The sequence below is a fragment of the Temnothorax nylanderi genome, unplaced genomic scaffold, assembly GCF_030848795.1.
Source record: "Temnothorax nylanderi isolate EJ_2023f unplaced genomic scaffold, tnyl_v1.0 TNYL_tig0101_pilon, whole genome shotgun sequence".
Lineage (NCBI taxonomy): Eukaryota > Metazoa > Arthropoda > Insecta > Hymenoptera > Formicidae > Temnothorax > Temnothorax nylanderi.
The window spans coordinates 308545-331083 of NW_027249163.1; the positions used below are offsets into that span (position 1 = coordinate 308545).

Below are 22539 nucleotides of genomic sequence, written 5' to 3' on the forward strand. Positions count from 1 at the left end.
TCTTCCTCTGCGAATGGATGCGGAAGCTCTCTGAGACTCTGTAATCTTGACGGGTGTAAAATGCTCATGTGTATAATACGCTCATGCACGTCTCAGAAAGGGAGAAAACGCTCGATCGAGCCACGTGGAGAAGAGAAGATAGGTAGGCAGGTAGGCAGGTAGATAGGTATGGTGTGAATAAACGCAGGAAGAGCACGACGACGACGACGACGAGAAGGAGGACGACGAAGGAGTATGAAAGGAGGTGGAGGTGCGGGTCGGTATAAAAGGGTCGCATCGCGACCGTCTCGTCTGTTTTAACACTCTCACCGGGCCGCTCGGTGGATCGATCGGTGGAAGAACCGGGACGTATACGCGTGTCATCGTCGATCGTCGATCGTCTACTTCGAGAAGACGTAGAAAAGGAGAGTAGAGAGAAAGAGAGAGGAAGAAAGACAGAGAGAGGTGAGTCCCCAAGGGATATCCAGGATACCCAGCAAAGTGGAGAACAAAGTGCCCGCCACCTCGTCGAACCGTATCGGAACGGAGAACGATTTCCGGTAGCCGGACCTACCAACGACCTTGACCGACTCCGCGTTGGTGCCCATCCCCTTCCGCGTGTCAATCCAGGTCCTTCGCTGTCCGATCGAATTAATCGAAGGGAAGATTTCTTTGAGGGTTGAGTGATACTGTGTGCGACGCTAATACAGTGAGGTAACCGGTATTTTTCGTGTGGCGTACTCGCGTCTGAAGGATTCGTTGTGAACTTGGTTCCTGGTCTGCTTGAGTCTCTTCTTGATTCCGTCGCAGGGTTACTTCCGGGTACCAGCCGCGCCGCGCCATTGCTATCAGATCGTGGAGTCTCTAAAGCATTTGTGAGGCAACTTGAGTAGTTCCACGTTTTTACATTTTTTAGCGAGAGGTAACAGATAAATTATTCGATTACTCTTTTTACAATCGAAAACAATGGAAAAATTATTTATATATGCTTTTCGAGAAAAGTTAATAGAAGAAAATTTCAAGAATTTTGAATCAAAATTAATCGTGTATTTGTGATTAATTTTTTTATAAATTTCTTATTCATCTATTTATTATTATCAATAGTTATATTAAAAAGGTGAAAAATTTACTTAATTTTTTATACGGTCACCCTTTTACGTAACAAATGTTTTAAAAAATTATATTTATTGTATTTTCACCGATATCAACATCTTTAGTTGGAAATCAAAATTCTCTCACGAGAGAATCGCGACAAGATAATATCAATCATCCTCTTCAAATATCAAATTGTTGTAAGATAGATTAGTTATATAGATTGAAAAGCGATTTATTTCTGCATTGTATGTAAATTTGTATCCTTTGTCGACCCGGCATCTCACAGTAGTATTCACTTATACATTTATCCTTATTTTAATCTCTCCCTTGCTTTCTGTATAGATTCGACTGTGAAATGACTAGAAGATGCACGAAGACGTCGTCGACTACCGTTGTTATTCTATCCGTAACGCCTATTCCCTTCAAATCGAGACATCCGGTTTATTGCAATGCGGCTCGTAAATCTCATCGCGCGACGTTTCGCGTACTCGTGCTCCGAAAGTTGAAAGCATACGCTCGGGAATGCTACGAGATGTTATGGGAACTGTCTACCTCGCGACCGCGCGATTGATCGCTGGTCACGGCACGAAAAGTGTCTCTTCTGCAGGCGGAAAAAGGCGCAACTCCTTACGGTTAACTTGTATATAGTCCGGGTTACCGTATCTCGCACTCATCGTGCCTAGAATAACGTTCTAACAAGTCGCACGTGTCGTTCGTAACGGGTAACATGAGCGAAACATTATCTTCCTGTTATTTTATCGGTGACCCCCGGGTAATACCTAGGCAGTAAAATGTCCCAAATCGACTGCACTTCTCGCATTTATTTAATAAAAGGATTATTAGTAGGATTCATCAGAGAGAGAGAGGATCTAATCAATTCCACCTAATGTCATCGTTCCTAAGAAGAGATCGCTAATCGATGTTTAAGAGCTAATGAGAAGAAGTGATTTGCAAACGCAAATGAGAATATGATTATAAATAATGATTATAAGCATCCAGTTTTTAAACTTTACTCGCGTGGAGGGTACATCGCGCAATTCTTATTTCGCGTTATTTTTAAATTCTGAACGTTGAAAAAGATGATTAGGTATATTTATACGTAACACCTGTTCTAAAAATGACAAGTAATTCTACATCCTTGTACGTCTAATTCCTTTTGCAGAGCCATGAGACTAGCGGCAGTGCTGACGTTGCTGTGCTGTCTGGCGATAGGGGCACTCGCCTCGCCGGTGCCCAAGATCGCTGACAGCAAGGTGTCGACTCAGAATGCTGTTGCGACCGGCAGGCAATCGCCCGCGGCACCAGCCCCTGCTGACGATGACGACGACGACGACGATGATGACGACATCGATTTAGATATCACCGGCGACGACGATGACGACGATGACGATGACGATGACGACGACGACGACGATGATGACGGTGATTACTTGGAGCGTTTCATTGAAGACATACTTGGAGGTGAGAAATCGACTGCATTGTTCAGAAACAAAGAATCTGCTCAAGAAGATTTAGATTAATGGCTTAAATAAAAGATAAGAGAACACAGAAGTAAATTTTAAGTGGGAAATTAAAGAGATTCGTAAATATAAATAATCTTAATTCGGCAGTATTTCTCATTTAATTAATATGTATCTTAACAAGTGTACCGTTACATATAAACTTGATATTCAAATAGCAGTTTTGCTTAATAAACTGTCAAGACTCTTACATATTATATAAAACACGGGAAGATAGCAGAAACTTAATATGAATAAACATTTGCTAAATTTCTCCTAAATGCATCTACTTGCCAATTTATAAACAGTTTAATTTGTTTCTCTTCTATCGGATGATGAATCACGTGTAAACTATAACTTGTTTCTACTTGAGAGCTCAACAACGAATCGATTCTTTTTCTTTTTTTCTTCGATTAGCGCGTACGTAGCGTCGCATCAGTTTCTTTTCCGGCGAATCTTAGACAATAGAAATTCTTGCAAACTGACACACACCGTTATGTAAACGCGAAGCTTCGTATTGCCTGTGAGAATCTCTCTTTCTCACTCACATATGCTCGCGCGTTATAACGGTACAGGGTACTTTGACTCGTCCAAATTAACATAAATCGACAGCGATCTCGGTTCGGAAAAAAAATTTCTACGCGCTACTTCTTCGCATTGACCTGAATACCAAAAGATAATCCGAGTTCTCTCGATCCCCGGCCGTCTCTTATGCAGATTGCGTTAAAATCACGAATGCGTGAACTTGTGAAAGATAATAAATTTGTAACATGTACACTTTGTAAGTACAGTTTTGCAATGTTTTTTATTTCTTTTTTAATGATGTGGCAGTAAATTTTCTCTCTGTATTTACGTCATATTTTTTTAATAATTCAAGAAATATTAATCAATTCCACTAATTGCAATTTTCTAATTAATTTTCAAGTAAAGTTCTACTTTAGTTACATAATTCACCATTTATTTCGCCCGATCCAATAATGATAAACACACACACACACACACACACCCTGCTAAAATATATAAAATATATTATCCATCGATCATATCTGCAATGTGCCATTGTAAACTTGTAGGAGAGGATGACGACGATGATGACGAGGATGAAGCCGCCGCTGCACCGGCACCCGCTGCACCTGCCGCGACAGTTCCATCCACCCCCGTCAATTCGCCGCAGGTGCCGCTCGCCGTGGCGGCTGATCTGAATCAAGCGGCCGCCGAGGAAGCTGCGGAGGACGCCGCGTCGAGTGAGACGTCCGAGGACGATGCCGCTAGCTACGAGGATGAGGAGGCGGGTGACGCCGAGGGTCAAGCTGCATCCAATGTGCACGAGTCAACGCTCGAAGGTGCCGAGTCCGTCTCGAATCCGGTATCAGTCCAGGCCGTCGCGGCACCGGCTTCGCCCGCGGCTCCGTCCAGCGACGAGGACGACGACGATGACGATGATGACGATGACGATGTAGACTTGGACATCACGGGCGATGACGATGACGACGACGATGACGACGACGACGATGACGATGACGACGATGATGACGACGATGACGACGACGACGACCCAGTGGAAGACATCGCCGACATCGCCGGCGCTAGGCACGCACGTGAGTTCAAGGGCAAGAAGGCTAAGAAACATAACGTCAAGCACACTCGCAAGTCGCGCAAATCGATCGCACGGCCGGTCTCTTCCTCTTCTTCATCCTCCTCTTCTTCTTCTTCTTCTTCTTTCGCTTCCGTGTCGAAGAGGGTTTAGACCGAGTTGCCGAGAAAGCCGGATGACAAATGATTGGATGCAACGTGATCCTTTGACCTCGCGCGCTCTCTTTGCCGCCGAGTTGTTTGACTCTTGGCACGAAAATTTCTTGGAAGTTTCGTGGTAGTCATCGCACATCGATGGCTGTCTGCCGATCGATTCCATCGAGCGTTCTCACGTCGGTCTCACGAGATCGATTATTAGAGCGACTACGCCCGATCGTGATGCTCGCTCGTGGAGCAAAATTATTTATTTCGCTTCGTTTTCACATCTCCTTAAAGGGCATGTTTTAAAGGGTAGTTTTATACCTCTTGAATATAATAACCGCGCCTTTGTGAGAAAAAATTGTGAATGAAACGAATCTCATAATCTAAAAAAAGCGCAAGAGAGTATTATGCTGTACTGATCGATCTTGCCGTTCTTATACCGTTTCTTAAAATTTAAATTATGTTTTTATTATCTCTTTATATTTTGCATATAGCAATGAGTAATGTACGTATAAATATCAATTTTGTCGATATTATTTTTAATTTTCTAAGTCGATTCAAATTAAACATTGAAAAAATTATCATTTACGTATTTAGAAATTTAATAAATTGTTTAGTATCGAGATAATGTGTATAATTTATGTATATAATTTTTCTTTAATTTTTTTCGTTATATAATTCCTTCTTTTAACATAAATACTTATAATATTCTTAGTGTGATGACAAGAAGAAGAACGAAGAGAATTTTTTTTTATGTCCACGTGACAGTTTCTCGATCGGGCGATTGTATTGAGGAATCTTTTCGATAAGTTATTCAATGACAGAAAGTCCGCGCTAATAAATTTCCGCGCGAGCAGAATAAAATTTTCTGCTACTTCAGTTTCATGCACTAAACAATCATTTAACTTTAAATTATCTTCTGCGTTAGTTATTTATTATATTTATTAACGGCAATATCTCTATTTAAAGTCACATCGCAAGTCGCACCGCACCATAGACTGACACGTCCGGTCTCTTTGTAGTCCTTCGGTTTCTCTCTGATCTTTTAAACATTTTTTGGTTAATTTGTTACTTAAGACACGTGCTAATTTTTTAGGCTTTCAGATTTTTCCGAAACTTTTTAGATGCGTCTTTTAGTATTTTTTTGGATCTTTGTGTTGCATGGAGTAGCATTGAAATGCTTTGGCTTGGTGACCTCACGTCACGTATTTTCCTCCTTTTTCCAACATTCGTGATCCATCTTACTGTCAGTTGAATGAGGAATAAAAAAAAAAGAAAGAGAGAACGATAGAAAGGAAGAGAACGGAAGGGGAATGCGCGTGCATGAGAGAGAAAGAGAGACCGAGATCTAGAGATATCATTTAGTCTCATCTACAGGATCAAGAGACATCGAAATCGCCTACATTAGAAAACAGAATGAGAAATTAATCTCGTCCTGTTTCTGTTCTGTCGAATTAGCAATAAGATGCTTAATCTGGCAGATGGCTCAAACCTCCCATCACGATTTTTAGTGTAAATACATATCTAATCTTAAAAATTATTTTACGTTGCATAGATTTATATTTTATATCGCGTTTCTTTTTTAAGTTGTCTACCACCTGCCAGATTAAACACGGTCGATGACGGTGTCGATTGCTCCGCGCGAATCGAGAGATATGTCTTTTTTTACGATGTTTCTCTACTCTAGACCAAGACTTGTACAGAGACATTGTCCGTTCTGGATTGCAAAATACAAATAATTTATTATTTTTACAAAGTAATGTGTACCGCCTATTTATTTCATTCACCATTGTCCAATTGCATTGAATCAGTCGTACGTGTTTGTGTCCAGATACACTCGCGTTACACGTGATCCAGAGGAGGATGAATTCTCTCTGTTTTCCTTCCTTCGAGAAATCTCAAATCGCGATTCTCTTTCGCTCGGAGCTGGAGATTGGGATAATTTCGGTTCGGATCGACTTTCGATGCCGCAGACGCAGACGCGAGAAAAACCGAACGACCGTTGCTGATGAACGCGGAGTTGCTTTCGCGTGTCCGTGACATTGGGATTTATATTTTCTCGATGAAATTATCGATCTCGATCTCCGGCTGAGGAAAGAGCGTGTTCTCCGTTTCCTTGTGACGTGACGTGCAGTAACCCGCCTGGCTATTTGAATGCATTCAATTAGATAGCGGCACATTTCTCTTTTCCTGACATCTTGTATCAATTCGACCCTACTTGCTTTTTTTTATCACTCGGTTCTCACGAGATCGTAGCCACCCATGCTTGCTGTCGCTTCAGCTGTATTTTCTACCTGCCAGTAGGTGATCGCGTGTTTGGTGGACGGTTTTGGACAATCGACTGCAACAACGTGTACCTGGACAGTAGCACGACATTCCTACATTTGTCCCACATCCATGTTTCTTAATCTCCCGTACCTTTGCACCTCCAAGTAGACAGTAAAATTAGTAGTTAGTAACTAATTAGTAGTTTATAAGAAAAGTAGCTAATAACTAAAAAAGAAATATGTGGTCCGGCAGCATACTCTGCAGTTCTGCACACCTCTCTCTTTTTTTATTAGAGCGCTATCATAGATTTTCTTTTCTTTTCATTCGTAGTTTGATATTTTCGTAGAATTTATCTCAAATAATTCGCTTTTATGTGATTTATGTGTTCTATACATATTAGCCATACTTTTAGTAGCTCTACTTTGATTTTTTCATCTTTCGCTGGTTTTTGTTACAACCGACACCACGCGTGCGTTTACATATCACATATAACTATTTCCGTGTATTCGGTCTTCAATTCACGGGTAAAACTTAAAACAAGGAAGTAGCAGGAACAAAACCGCCGAAGGTTCGACTTCGATGCCGATCGAAGGAATCGCCGCCATCAGTTTATGAACGGAGATTCTTAATTAACCGTCACGCGCTACATCCAATTAACTTTCTACATGAGTGTCGGGTTAAATCCAACAAAGGTGTGACCGCGTTGAAATTTTTTCTCGGCTTTCACCGGGAGCAACCGGTCAAAAAAGAAACGAGGTCACCGACCTGGAGAACGCGCAAGCGATGTACCGGAAGAGCCTCCTCCGACTGCGACCCTGACCCACAGCTCAAATTATGAAGCCGATGTCCTTCGGTATCTGTCACGTGGCACGCCTAAACCGTGATTTAGTATACGATTGCTCTTAATCTTTCCGTGTATGTGCGTGTGTGTGTGTGTGTGTGTGTGTGGGTAGTTTCCCACTACCGACTGACCTGTTTCGTTCCTCGAAGGTGAGATGATTGAAGAAAAAAACCGGTTTATGTCTTACACAAAATTAATAACGTATCGAGTAATTTCTTCTTGGAATATTTGATTTCAATGGATGATATATTATAATGTCGTTTGAAAATAATCGTTGTGAAGATATTGAAGATCTGAAAATAAGAACCAGATAAAGATCAAAGTCATAATTATGAAACATAATTAAGAAACACCGTTTACTTCTATCCACCAGATATATAACAAGATGATGTTAAGTAATCATATTTTTCAAGAGTCTACGTAGTGTTCTCGTATTCAATGAAAAAGTTCATTCTAAAGAATAATTTCGAATAAAAATCATCAGCGTCTCATATAAAATGTTCGTTATTTGACTCTGTCAAATCTTTGATTAAAGTTTTAACGAGCACTTAGTCCAGAAAGATAAACCTTCGATCGTGTGCCATACATTTTGTATTTGTAACGTTTTATTGTATCATGTCATTTTCGTTTTAAAACCGTTAAAGTGTCGCTCGATATAAACTATTTTAGTTGAGTCGTGTCGCGTAAAGGATTCCTTTGTTTAAAGTACGCCAAAGATTTCCGAGAATATAAAGAGGCTATTATCGTGCACGCGTTGTTGAGAAGCGATCCCGCCGATCGGACCTCGACCGAGACCTCGGCATTCGACTGTGCCAGAAGTAGACGACCTTGATATTGTCCGTGGCATGAGATTTTCATCGCGGCGTGCATGGCACGGCATCATGACGTTCGAAAGAAAGTCGTGCTTACGTGCTGCGAGAGGTGCAACGACCGGGGGAGAGTTTTTAGGTAGGCAGCAGTTGGATGGACCCGCCGCGCGGCTAGATGGGTCTGTAGGTGAGTTATGTAGCGAGGAAGGAGGTCACGGCCTAGATCGGGGACCAGTTTGGCCGCGCCGAAGGATTCCGATATACCGTTAACATTGTCGTCGCTTTAAGTAGGCTCCTCCTCGATCGGCAACAGCCGCGCCGCGTCGGTTTCCTTTCAAGGTAACCGGCGGGGAGGGGAACGCGTTTCCCTTCATTAAAACCCAGAGACGGTGCGTCGAGCTGCGGAAGGCAACGTCGGGCACGGTCCCACCCTGGTCAATGACCCGGACGAGACGAAATGACCTCACGAAAAGTGGTTTCAAGGACGCAATCGGGGCGCATTCCCAAAGTCGCTCTCTCTCCCCCTCTGTTTACCTCGAATCGGACATTTTTCATAGAACATAGACTCTCGCGATCTCTGGGACTCTGGGTCGATAACGAGTGATTTTGGTAACTTTGCAGATTCACCAGTCATAAACTGATGGCTTTCGGAGAAGAGTAGAGGTTGCCAAGCAATGCTTGGGTTGGTAGCGGTGATGGTAGCACAACATTTATAAAGTTACAGAATTAGTTTGTAACATAATTATATGGAATAGTAGCATCTAGCATCTGTTATTATACAATATATATAGAATTTACACAGGCCCAATTTTACAGGTCAATGTAATCAGATGTACTCATCTGATCACCGCCACCAATAGAAATTAATCAAAGACTCGCAAAGCCTAAAATAATTAATCATTTTGAATCATAATTTTATTCGTGATGAAAAAATTAATATACTTCATGGTAGAGTGTCGCAACTAGAACAATTTCAGAATGCGAATACTGTTCCAATGTTGAAGAAAACGTTTCCGCATGGACTTTCGCGCGAGGAATATCCGGGAAAGTAGAAACTGTAAAACTGATACAATTTCTATCAATGGTTTAGGTGGCATGGACTCCGAATCGAGTGGTCACGTGCCAGCAATTTACGTGGCAAAATACAATCGTTTCGTCGACAATATTCTCGGCAAAATTAACAACATTCTGCGCGCCAATTACGAGCCGGTGACTGTGAAACTGACGAGTCCAAATGCAAGCTCCAAAACGAGCAAGAACAAGAATAAGACCAAGAGGAAGGGTACTAAAAATGGCACCAGAAAGAGCGCCTCAAGGCCGATCGACGCTTCCGTTGTTACTGAAAAGAATGACAATGAAAATGACATCGAGGTATGATTTCTGGTGACTGAAATAATTTATATGTCGCAGAATATTGACTTTATGATATCGAATTTTAATGACAATATCGAGACATTAGTAGCTTTCTAAAAATGAAAAACCACCAATTAAATTTTTGGAGTCTAATTAAATGATGAAGCTTCGTTGTTCAAAGACATAACAAATTTGAAGCCGATGGTAGAACTTTGGAATTTTTTTATAAAATAAAGATTGACTCTAAATTCATTGAAGAATTAATCAGTAAACTTGTTTATTATATATGTTCAGCGTTCAGCATATATGTATACGATTCATGTTTACAGAAAGTCACGCAGACCAGTGAATCTGCTGTAACGCAAACGAATGTAACGGAAAAGGAACCAATTTCACCGGAATCTCGCACAGAAACCAGCGTGAGATCTAGCAACAGACGTACGTCCAACAAGAACAAGAACTCTAATAAGAACCGCAAACGAACGAAGAACAGGACGAAGAATCAAAGCAGCAGCAGCAACAAGAACAAAGTAATTAAAAATTGAATATATGATAAATATTGGCGAATGTTACGTCTTTTCTATCATTTAAATTTATATCTGAATCTGTAGGTAGATATTTGAAAATGGCACAATTGCTTGACGTGGACGAGAATGAGTATTCAGTGAGTTTTCTCGTGATTTTTAGACCAAGTCTAAGAGTAGGCCGAAAGCGAGAGCCACCCTGTACGGATTGGCGTCCTTGCAGAGGACGGGAGACGTATCGGTGAACATGATGAGCGATCACACGACAATCAAGACCAAGTTCAGCCTGGGACCACTGGTGCTGAAGGTCGAGAAGGAATTTGGCAGGGCTGCGAAGAAGGAATTGAGAAGCGCGACCGCTACCACGGCCGAGATGGCTGGCAAGTTGAGCCTGCGTGTGTTGCACGGCGGTGCGGCGACGCTGCATTCTATTCGGGTTTTGCAACCTAAACAGGTACGTCGATAGAGGGGAAAAACAGTTATAGCAATATGTAAATACCACGGAACAGGAATGCCAAGTCAATAAGCAGATAGACAGACAATTTTGTATGTAGCAGATGATTTTGACCGTGCGAGCTAAATTCTTAAAAACCTTCTTCAATATTTCTTAATCTTGCTGGCTGTTTTTACTAATACTACTAGAATTGCTATTCTAACTTGTGATTAATAAATAATAAATCCCTCGTGTTGTATTATTAATGCAAATTCAAATACACATCTAAATTATATTAATTTAATATTATGTATATCGATATTACACCAATCAGTGTGTTAAATGTTAAACAAAGTAAGAATGTTTGGATTGTTTGTTTTAACTCGACGCGAAATTCAGCCTGAGACTTGAAGGCCGACGTGACATCACGAAACGGTTAAAGGCGACAGCAAACAGCGATTATTCTGTTTGCTTAATACTTGTTTGTACTCACGTATTAAACCGAATGTTTCTCTCTCTCTCTCTCTCTCTCTCTCTCTCTCTCTCTCTCTCTCTCTCTCTCTCTCTCTCTCTCTCTATCTCTTTTTTCTTTAAAATCAGGTTCGAGTGGAAAGTCAGGACGACCATGACAGAACGCGGGAGTTCGTGTGGAAGAGATCGTCGCATATCGCGCATTTGGTGTCGCAGAAACTTTCCTCGGCCACCAGGTCAATGCTTCGACCGCCGCCTGTTTCACCCGCAGCTTAAACTACATACTCCTGCCGCTTCTTGGTCCAACTGAAACCACCAGTAAAATCGATCGGAGTTAGAATCGATTGATAAGGAATCCTCATTGACGATCGAATGCAACGCGATGCATATCGTTTTACGGGGTATACATCAGTCATCGAGTCGCCAAAGCTGCGCGACGACTTCGGTGGACTGGATTAATCGTAATTGGATTTATATTAATAAATCGATTTTTCTTCACTCGCGAAATAAGCAAAGCACTCGCGAGAGAAAGTAACATCGAAAACGTATACACGGTGTCCCACTTGCAACTGCGTTATTTTCTTTTAGATGATAAATCGCTCGATCAATTTGGAGTCGATTTTCCCTCGAGAGAAATGTCAAGGCACCAATAGTTTCTCAATTAACAATTAAAAATAACAAGTTTCTGGCGAACTTGCAGCAAAAAATATATGATAAAAATTACATAATTATATTCGGCGCGATCAATATATTCTAATTAATTCCACGTGGTCTTCGTTTTATGCTAAAGATAAAAAATTACAATCAATGATAATTTCTCTCGAATATTTTCACTAAGAAAAAATCGACTCCAAGAAAGAGGGACGTCCTGTATAATACGGGTTTAACGTTGGACCAACATGTCGGCTGTACTTTATTTATTAATTATTTATTTATTTATTTGTCATATATAGTTTGTAATTTGTCTTCAGAAAGTCTGATATATGTATTCTAGGAAATGCGGTTAAATATCGAAACACAAGTATGTAGATGCAAGCCATTATGTGAGTTAAGTTGATCTGTTTAGATAAATGTAAAGAAATCTATTGCCAGAATACTAGAATATATAAAATATATACATGTCAAGATTAATGTGTTTAGCCTTACATTCCTTGATCTTTACGTTTCCTGCTTTGCAAATAAAATAGGATTTCGTCATTCCGTTACACTTTATAATATACAAAAATTTTATGTTAATTGTATATATTAATATTAATTTTTCGCGTAAATTTGCGTAATCAATATTAATATCTATTAACATATGCGTCATATACATATATCAATATTAATTTTCGCTACGCGAAAAAATTAAAATAATGCGCATTTAAAAATACAAAGATAGCTTCAGTTAGTAAAATTGCAATTGCAATTGCATACACCTAAATAAAATAAAAAACACTGTATACCTATTCATACGTTTCAGATAAGATATGCGCTTTGTGTACAAGAGTGGCGGTTATAAAAGTTAAATGATCTTTACACTAAGCGCGCGTTTATCGATGTGTCAATGTGTCAATACATTAAATCAGCAACGTAACGATATACATAACATCGACGAAGGATTTCTGAACTTTCATCATAAGGGAACCGCATTTTTTCACCGCGTCAGTCCACGTTATAATGAGGTTGCACTGTTACATTCTTGCAAATATTGCAGTACGAAAAATGCGCGTATCATTTCCTGTTGACATCGCGACGGTACGATATTTTTTGCTTCATCTACGGATTTATTTGAATGTTAATCAGTAATCAAAGTCTAATTCCTTTTTAATAATATGCACGCGACTACCATGTAAAAGTAGAAGGAATTTCTACACCGATAATATTCTTTCTCGCAGTGGAGGAGTTAACGCGGCAGCGTCGTCATTGCCAGAAATAAACACACATTTGCATACAAATGTTTTCCTCGGAACATATTACGGCGATACGCTCCATGGTTCCGATTCTCAGCTGATAGCACGTGTAATTTATTTACGGTTTCGCTATGGGCAAACGTCGCCTCGTTCAGTATCATTACCATTACATAATTTTAGTTTGTCGCCGAGAATATTTCCGTCAATTGTATTCTTCGAACGTATCAGCGTCAGCGAAAAATTACCGCGCGACTTGAGTAAATACCATTAAGCGCGTACAAAAATACCATAAAACTGTAGAGGCCATTGCAACACTCTTTACCGATTTCCCAAGAGCCTTTGTATGATTTAAGAAAAAAAAAAAAAAAAAAACCAAGACTCCTTTTATTTTAATTAAGGAGTAAGTAAAAAATGAATTTTAGTTTTCGCTATTTTTTGATCTATCAAACTTATATTGTAAATGTATATCTTGCTTCCATTGCATTGTGGCTCAAATGTTTGTTTTAATACTCACATGAGAAAATATGTGTATGTCGGGCGCGTATATGTATGTGTAAATTTATGCAGTACGTCGAGCTCGAGTTCATGGAATGTCAAGCCGAAATGACTGTGCAGGATGCGGAATAAGCGGAATTACTGCGGATCAGGATCAATGAGGGTCGAGCCGGTCGAGTCGGAGGGTCGAGGGCGGTCGAGGAATCCCTGCGGAGGAGAAAAAAGTTAAAAAAAGCGAAAAGAAAGACCCACCGGAGAGAGAATCAAGTGGCAGAGTGGCACCCTCTTTCACTCGAATTAGGCATTTCGTTGGGAACGCGTGCAGCGTGTCAACGCGCGCTCGACGCGCACGCGCGATGGATCTGACACACCAGTGACACCGACACCGACACGTGCGAATGTTGATTGTTGCTTTCATTCGCAACGCAACACGGTGAAAAAAGCAAACAGTCGTGGCCGCGACTTGGACGGCGGTTGGCGGTTGTGTTCGGACGTGGAGAGATTCGCGGCGGCTGAACGGCGACGGGCGAACGGCTCGTCCGTCGTCCCCGCGTCCCGCGTTACGTCTCTCTCCAACTTTCCTCGATCCATCCCTACCATCGCCCATCGCTCACCACCGCTGTCACCGCCGCTGTTGCAATGCCGCTCTGACCGGAGACCGGGGACCGGGGACCGGGGTCCGGGGTCCGGGGTCCGCAAAGTCCAAGGAGTCGCGTCGCGGTGAGTCGCGGCGTACAGCGAGGCATTCTCGCACGATCGGCACGATCCGTCCGCGGAAATCAAAACCCGCGACTCGCAAGCAATTGAAGCAACAAATCTTGCACGTTCATACACGCGTGTGCGTGCGGTCCCGCGCGAGCGCTCGCACCAGCTCGCACCAGCTCGCACGCTCCGAGTCCCGAGTCCCGACGCGACGCGAAATCTCCTGTTGCTGCCGCATCATAATCCCGAAATAGGATCAAGGATAACGACGTCGTAAATTTTTTCGCGTCTACGTGCTGCGGCGCCGTGCGAGAGGCGAGAGGCGAGAGTCGAGAAACCGGTCGGTTACATTCGGGTAAGTTTTCTTGCAAGATTATATTATATTCACTTAAGTGATATGTTAAATATACTATAAGACATCGCATACAGTTTAATAGACGATACAAAACGATAGAAGATTAAAAGGAGATAATTCGATAAGATACAAATATTTTGTCGAGGATAAAAAAAAATGTCTTTTCCCTTTTCCAGATTTCCATTCTAAAGAGAATAAAGAGAATAGATTGCAAATAAACTAATAAATCCCACAAAATGGTTTCATTAGTGGCAAGCGTCCGAGTTTCCAGCTCTCTTCGCTACTTGTGCGCTTGTGCCGCAAGGACATTGACTACAAGCGCAATGCCAAGTCCTAAGGACGAGGCGAAAGAAGTGATCATTAATTACCTTGATGGAAAGGACAATGGTATCGCTGTATTAGGATTGAACAGGCCTACCGCTCGTAACTCCCTCGGGAAGACCTTGGTCTCTCAGTTGGACGAAGCATTGGCCACCATCAGGCAAAACAACAAGCTGAGAGTCCTGATAATACGCAGTCTGGTCCCAAAAGTGTTTTGCGCCGGGGCAGACCTGCGAGAGAGATTCAAAATGGATAATTCCGAGGTGGTACGATTCGTGTCCTCTCTGAGAGGTCTCATGACCAACGTGGAAACCCTGCCGACGCCGGTAATATCGGCCATCGATGGTGCGGCGTTGGGCGGAGGATTGGAACTCGCGTTAGCCAGCGATATCAGAGTCGCCTCTTCCGAGGCCAAGATGGGCCTCGTAGAAACGAAACTAGCCATACTACCAGGCGCCGGCGGAACGCAGAGACTCCCGAGGATAATCGGAACAGCCAAGGCTAAAGAACTGATTTACACCGCGCGGATTCTGGACGGTGACCAGGCGATGGAAATTGGTCTCGTGAACGAGGTGGTTCCGCAAAACAAGGTCGGCGATGCAGCTTACCAAATAGCTCTTTCGATCGCAAGAGAAATTTTACCCAACGGTCCCATTGGTGTTAGGTGAGTTATTGATGTAAAAACTTATTTCAATAAATGTATAATATAAATTATAAAAAGATATTTAAGAAGAATAAACGAAGTAAAATAAAGATAAGGATAAGAAATAAAAATATTAGTTATATAAATATAAAAGAAGAACAATATATAGAGTAGACAGAGATAATAAAAAACAAAAAAATATAATTGGAAAACGAAGGATAGAGCTTTTTATAATATGCCAAATTGCGAAAGATTATCATTATTATTATCCGTAAGAAACGAACAGGTATTTAAACATGACAATGCTTACTCAGAATCGTTGATACGATCACTCACGTATTATATAATACACATCACACCACACACGTTTATCTACTTGGTCTTATCGAGCACGAGTAATACACGTTTCTCTCTCTCTGACGCTTGTATTTTACTCTGAACTTTCATTTCCTGACGAAGCACAATATTTATTTATAGATATATCTTTTAATTTTCTATCGTTTAGATTGGCGAAAGTGGCTATATCTAAAGGCACGGAGGTATCTCTAGAAGACGGTATGGAGATCGAGGGGCAGTGCTACAGTAAGCTCGTGGATACGAAGGACCGAATCGAAGGACTCGCGGCTTTCGCGGCGAAGCGCGTACCTGTCTACCAAGGAGCGTGAAAACTTACGGTGCCATAACAAACGCTTAATATACATATCACGAACGGAATACATTTTATATCACATTTTATACAAAATATATATACGTGTTAACGTTTACTAAGTGATCATACATTTTAATTTTAATATATATTCCTAATATTTTATTAGAAATGCATTTACGTTTTAAAACGAAAGTTTACCTAGAATGGTAAGAAATTAATATTAAAAGTTTCATGCAAGCTGCAACGACAGCTGTTACAGCATTAACTTTGCATATTTACTATTTACATATGCTAATAAGGTGCCTTTTATATCTTGTCAGTAGCAGAAAAAAACATTCTATGTCATACTGTGTCGTCTTCCAATAAATATTATATAACGTTTTTCTTTTGTTAACATTGTTATTGTTTAACGTAGTTTTAATATATATATATATATATATATGTACATATGTATGCGTAAATGTAATGATATATGCGGTGGCGTGTATGCACATGTAAGACTTATGAGAGTGGAATTTGTTCCAGACAAAAAATAAATTACTATCTTCTTAATACCAATAACCTTTTTATTCGACGTTTATGACTTCTGTATATCAAATGATAATAAAACGATCACAAAAGAGCATATGTACAAATATATTTCTAATGTGCGTGAAAACAGATGTGCCTAGAATTTTAGAGTGCTCAGAAATACTACTTGAAACTATAAAAGTTAAATACTATACTTTCATCGTCAGGAATGTAATATAATTGGTAGAGATAAAAAATAAAAGAAAGAAGTGAATCTATTACAATAACGTACACAATACTAATTAAAAGTGCACATTTATCTCGACCTAGAAAAATAATTTTTAGGCCTTAGACACATTGCATTGTAACATTAAGCTGCTCCTTCTCCCTATTTTCTTTTACGAGTGTCATAAGGACGTTCAATTGGTTCACGGTATCCTTGGGACAAGTGACGCGGTGTCCTACCGTCAGATCGCTCTCGTAAATCTCGTGATCGTTACCGCCTTCGGCAGTTTTGTCACCGAAGAAGTGTATTTCGTCATATCCCTGGATATGACGCAAGCAATATGTTTTATCCCAACCGATGGGAAAAACATCGAAAGAGATTTGTCCCCCTTAGAAAAAATAAATAAATTTGCTTGCTAAAATTTACATGTAATACATTAATTTGTACATCTCGGAAGTTATAAGATATTTGCAATAGTAAAATATAAATAATTAATAATATTTTAAAATAATTTAATGAATATTATTAATTTATTATATTAAAATTTTTAACTATGCTATAATCAATTAAATTAACTAAACAAAATTATTTCTATATAACATGTTACTTACCGATACTGTAAGTCAGACCCAAATCAGGAAACTCCTTTTTAAGGACCTGTATGAATTTTTCACGAATATGATGTTCATTGTCATATTCATGAAATTGTTCGCGTTCTTTCTTACTGCAATTCCGTCCTACTGGTGTAACATTCATCATGCCCGTACGGAATTCTATAAATGTTCCACGCTTAAATGGCAGCTTGATCTCAGATATGTATCGCAAGACGAAATTTATAAAATCCTGCAGAGCATCCTCTCCAAGCATATCCTGGATCGACTAAAATTTATGTTAATAAGATACATGTTAGAAAAGAAAACGCATTATCTGTCATTGCCCTTAGACACAACTACTACTTACTACTTACTTGGGACGGTAAAGCTTTGCCATTTTTGAAAGCGACAAGGCCATTTTCCGGAAAGACATACTTATACTTTTCAAAGAGATTTCCACCACCTAGCTGTTCTTGAATCTTGTTTAAATCAGAGCCTCCGACAACAGCAATGTCAAACTCTTTCTTTACAGTTTCTAGGAGAAACTTTTCAACGCTAGGACTGATTGGCTATAAAAGACAATATATATTTTTAAAACGATAGATAAGGATACAGGATAACGTAGCAATAACATAGTATATTGTAATGTCCAAGAAGAAATATAGCATTGCTCAGAGATAGAATATTTTGGTATGCAAAACATAATACCTGCTGTGGTTTGGTAAGTGTGCCATCCACGTCAAACAGGCAAATAATCTTGTTCGACATGACGTAATCTTATATCGTTTAAGCACTCAAGCTCTCTGAAACACATACTGTCATTTAATACACACAGAAATATTCACAAATGACTAAAATACATAAATACATTCCACAGAAAATAAAATAGAAACGAGAATGCCTTTAAAATTATATTAGATGATTATAAGCCAGCTTTTTTTTATTACAATCAGCTTCGAGATGAAGGAGTTTATCGAAGAGTGAGATTTTAAATCACGTGCCGAGAGACAGGTTAACAATTGCCCCATCTTCCCCCTCTACTTGTTAGTAAAGATGATTTATGAGTAATAGACTACACATTATTCTCAGCTTAATTCATTCAATCGCAATTATGTATATTTATATTAGAAGTAACGAAGCGTACGTGCTCGCAGTCATATTTAGTTAAATTAAAAAGATGTGAAAGAAAAAGCTTCGAAGGAAAAAGAGCGTACATGTAATTGTAACCTATCCCAACGCATTCGGAGCAACTCGGAATTTCCGGAGGTAACGCTGAAAATTTTGACATACATGATGCGATCAACGACATTTCGCGCGACTCGCGAGATTAGCGGCGATAAAAGGTTACATTCAAAATGAAATACAACAAAAAATATGATATATGCAAAAAAGATGCGTATATGTACGTATATACGTGGCCGGTTTGACGTGTCGAGTCGTGCCTCGTGCCTTGTGTGAGTGTGGCTATGTCAGAGTGGTCACGTGGTGACGTGGTCAGTATCGCCAGATGTGGTGAGATGTGGCCAGATGTTGGATGCTGAAACGTCATGTACCAATCGAGTGATAAAAAATGTACCAGATACGGTGCAGAGCTGCAGAGACCTTTTTCACGCGCGCACGTCCCTTCAGTCGCGCTTTGCAACGTTTTCCGTTGACAATTGAAACGGGGCGATTGTAATCTTCGCGTTTGATGGACTCGTGCACGTGCCTGCACACGATGCGGACACATGTGCCGCCACGCGCCCGGCAAGACACAACGTGATAGATAAATCAAGCCCTTATATCACGTGTCCGCTATTTCGCGGAAGAACAGAAAATTTTCGATCGGTCGTATTGGCAATACTTGCGTGTGCATCATGTGCTTTTCTCATACACGTGGCACACACACACGTGTATGACGTGTATCGCTCACGCATACATGTGTGTTACACAATTGCGATATGCCGTGGAACAGTTGTTTGAATAAATTATGCCTTTTGTGCATTGTCTTATTGCAATTATCTGGATCAAATGGAAAAACCAATACAGCTCAACAAAATGTGCTTTTGTTGCTGGGTAATTTACATAACGTACTTTTTTACACATCACATTTCGTAAATGTGATTTGCGAATATATCTTATCGAATAATTGGAATAAATAAATTGTAGCTTTATATAAATTGAAGTATTTTTTTTCAAAAATAAGAATGTATTTTAGGAATTAGAATTGCAAATGTAAGAGATGATGTAATGAACAAGAGTTACAAACTCCTTTAGTTGGCAAAAATTAGGTACATTTTGATAACTTCGCAGTTAGGCCAGTTAGATCACTTTTAGATTCACAATCTATATAATTCGCGTCAAACTTGTTACTGTGTGAAATATTTATTTATCAATCCACAGCTGATGATGCAGGATTTGAAATGCGATCATACTTGAATAAAATATGTCAAACCCCTAATTTGGATAAATTAGCAAAGGAAAGTCTGCTATTCAATAATGCATATACATCAGTCAGTAGCTGTTCACCAAGGTATTTTTGTTATATTCAAATTTAATCTAATTAATAAAGATATATAAATCTTAAATTTTGTATTTATAGCCGTTCTGCAATATTAACTGGATTACCAAGTCATCAAAATGGGATGTACGGCCTTCATCATGGAGTTCATCATTTCAATTCTTTTGATAATATTCAAAGCTTGCCAAAAATATTAAAAAGAAACAATATACGAACGGGTAATGAATAACAGATTTATAATATTGCATTATAAATTATCTTATCATGATGTTTAAATATTTTCTTTGTGCAGGAATTATTGGCAAAAAACACGTAGGCCCCAGTACCGTTTATCCATTTGATTTTGCGCATACAGAAGAAAATAATTCTATTCTTCAAGTAGGTCGCAATATTACTTATATAAAGCTACTAGTCCGCGAATTTCTGTCACAAAATAAAACACAGTAAGTAATATTTTATATATAGCGCGATTTTTTGTCATGTGTGTATATGTATAATAAACAATATAGATGACATATTATTTTGTTTCGTGCACTTCAAAAAATTATGTTTTCTTATTATATATTATTCTGTAAAACATTTTCTCAAGTATATTAAAATTTTGCAGACCCTTTTTTCTATATGTTGCCTTCCACGATCCACATCGCTGTGGGCATACTCATCCAGAGTATGGTAATTTTTGCGAAAAATTCGGTAATGGTGATGTTGGAATGGGTACAATTCCCGATTGGAATCCAGTATATTATCAATGGGACCAAGTTAAAGTGCCCTACTATGTTCAGAATACTGAAGCTGCTCGGAGAGATATTGCTGCCCAATATACAACAATATCTCGTTTAGATAAAGGTATCTCTAAAATGTTATTTGAGAGATGCTCAAGTATATATGTTTCTAATATGTTATGAGCAAAAGTTTCATATATTATATATAACAGTATTTAAAAAGAATATAATTTTTTAGGCGTAGGCCTTATTCTTGAAGAATTGGAAAATGCAGGATTCAAGAACAACACATTGGTGATTTATACGTCTGATAATGGTATACCTTTCCCAAATGGTCGTACAAATCTATATGATCCAGGTTTGTAAATTTAGTTACATTTAAAGTACTGAGAAAATGAAAACTAGCAAGTATTTGAAAATATTAGCGTTGTAAAAATACAAGCAAGTAGATACTAAAAAAAAATTCTGAAGGTCTAGCTGAACCCATGATGATGTCATCACCAATCCATGGCCATAGGAAAAACAAGGTGACATATAGTTTGACGTCTTTACTCGACATAGTACCGACAATATTAGATTGGTTCAATGCAACTTACATGGATGAAGATTTCAATGAAGTGTCTTCTCCGCAACTTACTGGCAAATCACTTTTACCACTGCTTCTTGAAGGTATATATATATATATAAATGCAATACACTGTCTTCTATTAGAAAGATTATACTGTAAAATAATCAATAATATTCCATTTATAGAACCCACAGAAAATAATACGGCAATCTTTGCTAGCCAAACACATCATGAAGTTACCATGTATTATCCTATGCGTGCGATTAGAACTAAACGCCACAAACTTATACATAATATTAACTACAGAATGCCATTTCCTATCGATCAGGACTTTTACGTATCTCCGACTTTTCAGGTAATCTGAAAAAAAAAGAATATCCAGAAAACAGTATTAGTTTTTTTTTACTGGAGTTGAAATTATTTTAAAATAAATTTGTTAGTATAGACATTCATAAATAATTCATCATTGTATTATGTGCAGGACCTTCTAAATAGAACAAGGAATCATCAATTTCTACCATGGTATAAGACATTAAAGAAGTATTATCAGAGACCAGAATGGGAATTATATGACTTAAAATATGATCCAGAAGAATTAAATAACATAGTTTCAAAACCGTCCGCAAAGGTAATAGATATAAACTTACAATTACACTAATCACATTTTCTCTTTGATAATAGATATAATAAATGCATTTCAATTTTTTATATATATTCTAAATTTTAGAGCATATTTGTCGAGCTTGAAAAACGATTGTCCGATTGGTTAGAAACAACAAAGGATCCATGGCTGTGCGCGCCAAATGGTGTGCTGGAGAATATTGGACGAAACAGTAACCCTCAATGTATGCCACTGAACAATTTAGACGATTGAGATTCTTTCCTAATATTGATCGTCGATAACTATTACATATGTTTTCTTTTTTATAATTTTATATCCCATTGTGCAATTTCCATAGTAATGATAAGTATTGAATATAAACTATATAAAATAATACTCAATAATATAGAATTTTTAATATTTATACCCAAGTGACGAATAATAAAAACAAATATTGTAATTTAATACTCAGCTTAATATATAGAGAAAGAATAGAGTTCCCATACAGCACACTTGTCCAAAAGCAGGACATATATAAGACATCTAAAAAATGTCTTTTAGACATCTTTTAGACGTCTTACTAAAAAGAAGGCTAAAAGACGTCTTATGTCCCAATTTCAGACTTGGTGCTGTCTGGGTTATAACAATGTTGAATATTCATTTAAGTATTAAGAGAAAAATTAAATGACACAAGTACAACCTGCTCTTGTAATTTAAATATAATTTACCAACCTTAATTTAAACTCCTAAGATATT

The 22539-nt window shown here is 38.9% G+C and overlaps 4 protein-coding genes and 1 long non-coding RNA gene across 14 annotated transcripts; 3 read left to right on the forward strand and 2 right to left on the reverse strand.

The window, feature by feature from the left end:
* The first annotated feature begins 93 nt into the window (after positions 1-93).
* Positions 94-12137, forward strand: LOC139775587 (uncharacterized). 2 transcript variants are annotated; one of them, XM_071711676.1, is made up of 7 exons: positions 94-444; positions 2237-2535; positions 3647-4171; positions 9316-9596; positions 9908-10108; positions 10266-10556; positions 11136-12137. In XM_071711676.1, the coding sequence occupies exons 2-7, from the start codon at positions 2241-2243 to the stop codon at positions 11280-11282; spliced, it is 1740 nt and encodes a 579-aa protein (XP_071567777.1). In that variant the 5' UTR covers positions 94-444; positions 2237-2240; the 3' UTR covers positions 11283-12137. The 2 variants fall into 2 exon arrangements, with proteins under 2 accessions (XP_071567777.1, XP_071567778.1); XM_071711677.1 differs by having other exon boundaries at positions 103-150.
* On the reverse strand, positions 2677-13659 carry LOC139775598 (uncharacterized). Its single transcript, XR_011718878.1, has 2 exons — positions 13413-13659; positions 2677-11312 (listed from the first exon to the last, which is right to left on the reverse strand). It is a non-coding gene; the product is annotated as an uncharacterized lncRNA (long non-coding RNA).
* A 425-nt stretch (positions 13660-14084) lies between these two features.
* LOC139775596 (methylglutaconyl-CoA hydratase, mitochondrial) lies at positions 14085-16615 on the forward strand. The gene is made up of 3 exons (XM_071711695.1): positions 14085-14450; positions 14627-15435; positions 15920-16615. Exons 2-3 carry the CDS (start codon positions 14687-14689, stop codon positions 16077-16079), a joined length of 909 nt encoding a protein of 302 aa, XP_071567796.1. The 5' UTR covers positions 14085-14450; positions 14627-14686; the 3' UTR covers positions 16080-16615.
* Pmm2 (phosphomannomutase) lies at positions 16609-21335 on the reverse strand. Of its 9 annotated transcripts, none has more exons than XM_071711701.1 (5): positions 21211-21335; positions 18101-18195; positions 17767-17961; positions 17411-17678; positions 16609-17187 (listed from the first exon to the last, which is right to left on the reverse strand). In XM_071711701.1, exons 2-5 carry the CDS (start codon positions 18158-18160, stop codon positions 16922-16924), a joined length of 789 nt encoding a protein of 262 aa, XP_071567802.1. In that variant the 5' UTR covers positions 18161-18195; positions 21211-21335; the 3' UTR covers positions 16609-16921. The 9 variants fall into 9 exon arrangements, with proteins under 9 accessions (XP_071567802.1, XP_071567801.1, XP_071567800.1 ...); XM_071711700.1 differs by lacking the exon at positions 21211-21335 and adding an exon at positions 18995-19136; XM_071711699.1 differs by lacking the exon at positions 21211-21335 and adding an exon at positions 18969-19110.
* Positions 19312-22482, forward strand: Sgsh (N-sulfoglucosamine sulfohydrolase). Its single transcript, XM_071711679.1, has 10 exons — positions 19312-19447; positions 19775-19904; positions 19974-20110; positions 20185-20335; positions 20500-20738; positions 20853-20972; positions 21086-21283; positions 21368-21537; positions 21664-21810; positions 21910-22482. The coding sequence occupies exons 1-10, from the start codon at positions 19333-19335 to the stop codon at positions 22054-22056; spliced, it is 1554 nt and encodes a 517-aa protein (XP_071567780.1). The 5' UTR covers positions 19312-19332; the 3' UTR covers positions 22057-22482.
* Positions 22483-22539: the final 57 nt, after the last annotated feature.

Excerpts from the sequence above, each read along its gene's own strand:
- LOC139775587 (XM_071711676.1), top strand. The coding sequence starts at position 2,241 with ATGAGACTAGCGGCAGTGCTGACGTTGCTGTGCTGTCTGGCGATAGGG. Across the intron at positions 2,536-3,646 it reads CATTGAAGACATACTTGGAG|GAGAGGATGACGACGATGAT; the intron begins GTGAGAAATCGA and ends GTAAACTTGTAG. Across the intron at positions 9,597-9,907 it reads ACAATGAAAATGACATCGAG|AAAGTCACGCAGACCAGTGA; the intron begins GTATGATTTCTG and ends TCATGTTTACAG.
- LOC139775596 (XM_071711695.1), top strand. The coding sequence starts at position 14,687 with ATGGTTTCATTAGTGGCAAGCGTCCGAGTTTCCAGCTCTCTTCGCTAC. Across the intron at positions 15,436-15,919 it reads AACGGTCCCATTGGTGTTAG|ATTGGCGAAAGTGGCTATAT; the intron begins GTGAGTTATTGA and ends TCTATCGTTTAG.
- Pmm2 (XM_071711701.1), bottom strand. The coding sequence starts at position 18,160 with ATGTCGAACAAGATTATTTGCCTGTTTGACGTGGATGGCACACTTACC. Across the intron at positions 17,679-17,766 it reads GCAAAGCTTTACCGTCCCAA|TCGATCCAGGATATGCTTGG; the intron begins GTAAGTAGTAAG and ends CATAAATTTTAG. Across the intron at positions 17,188-17,410 it reads GGGTCTGACTTACAGTATCG|GGGGACAAATCTCTTTCGAT; the intron begins GTAAGTAACATG and ends ATTTTTTCTAAG.
- Sgsh (XM_071711679.1), top strand. The coding sequence starts at position 19,333 with ATGCCGTGGAACAGTTGTTTGAATAAATTATGCCTTTTGTGCATTGTC. Across the intron at positions 20,739-20,852 it reads AATATCTCGTTTAGATAAAG|GCGTAGGCCTTATTCTTGAA; the intron begins GTATCTCTAAAA and ends ATAATTTTTTAG. Across the intron at positions 21,538-21,663 it reads ACGTATCTCCGACTTTTCAG|GACCTTCTAAATAGAACAAG; the intron begins GTAATCTGAAAA and ends TATTATGTGCAG.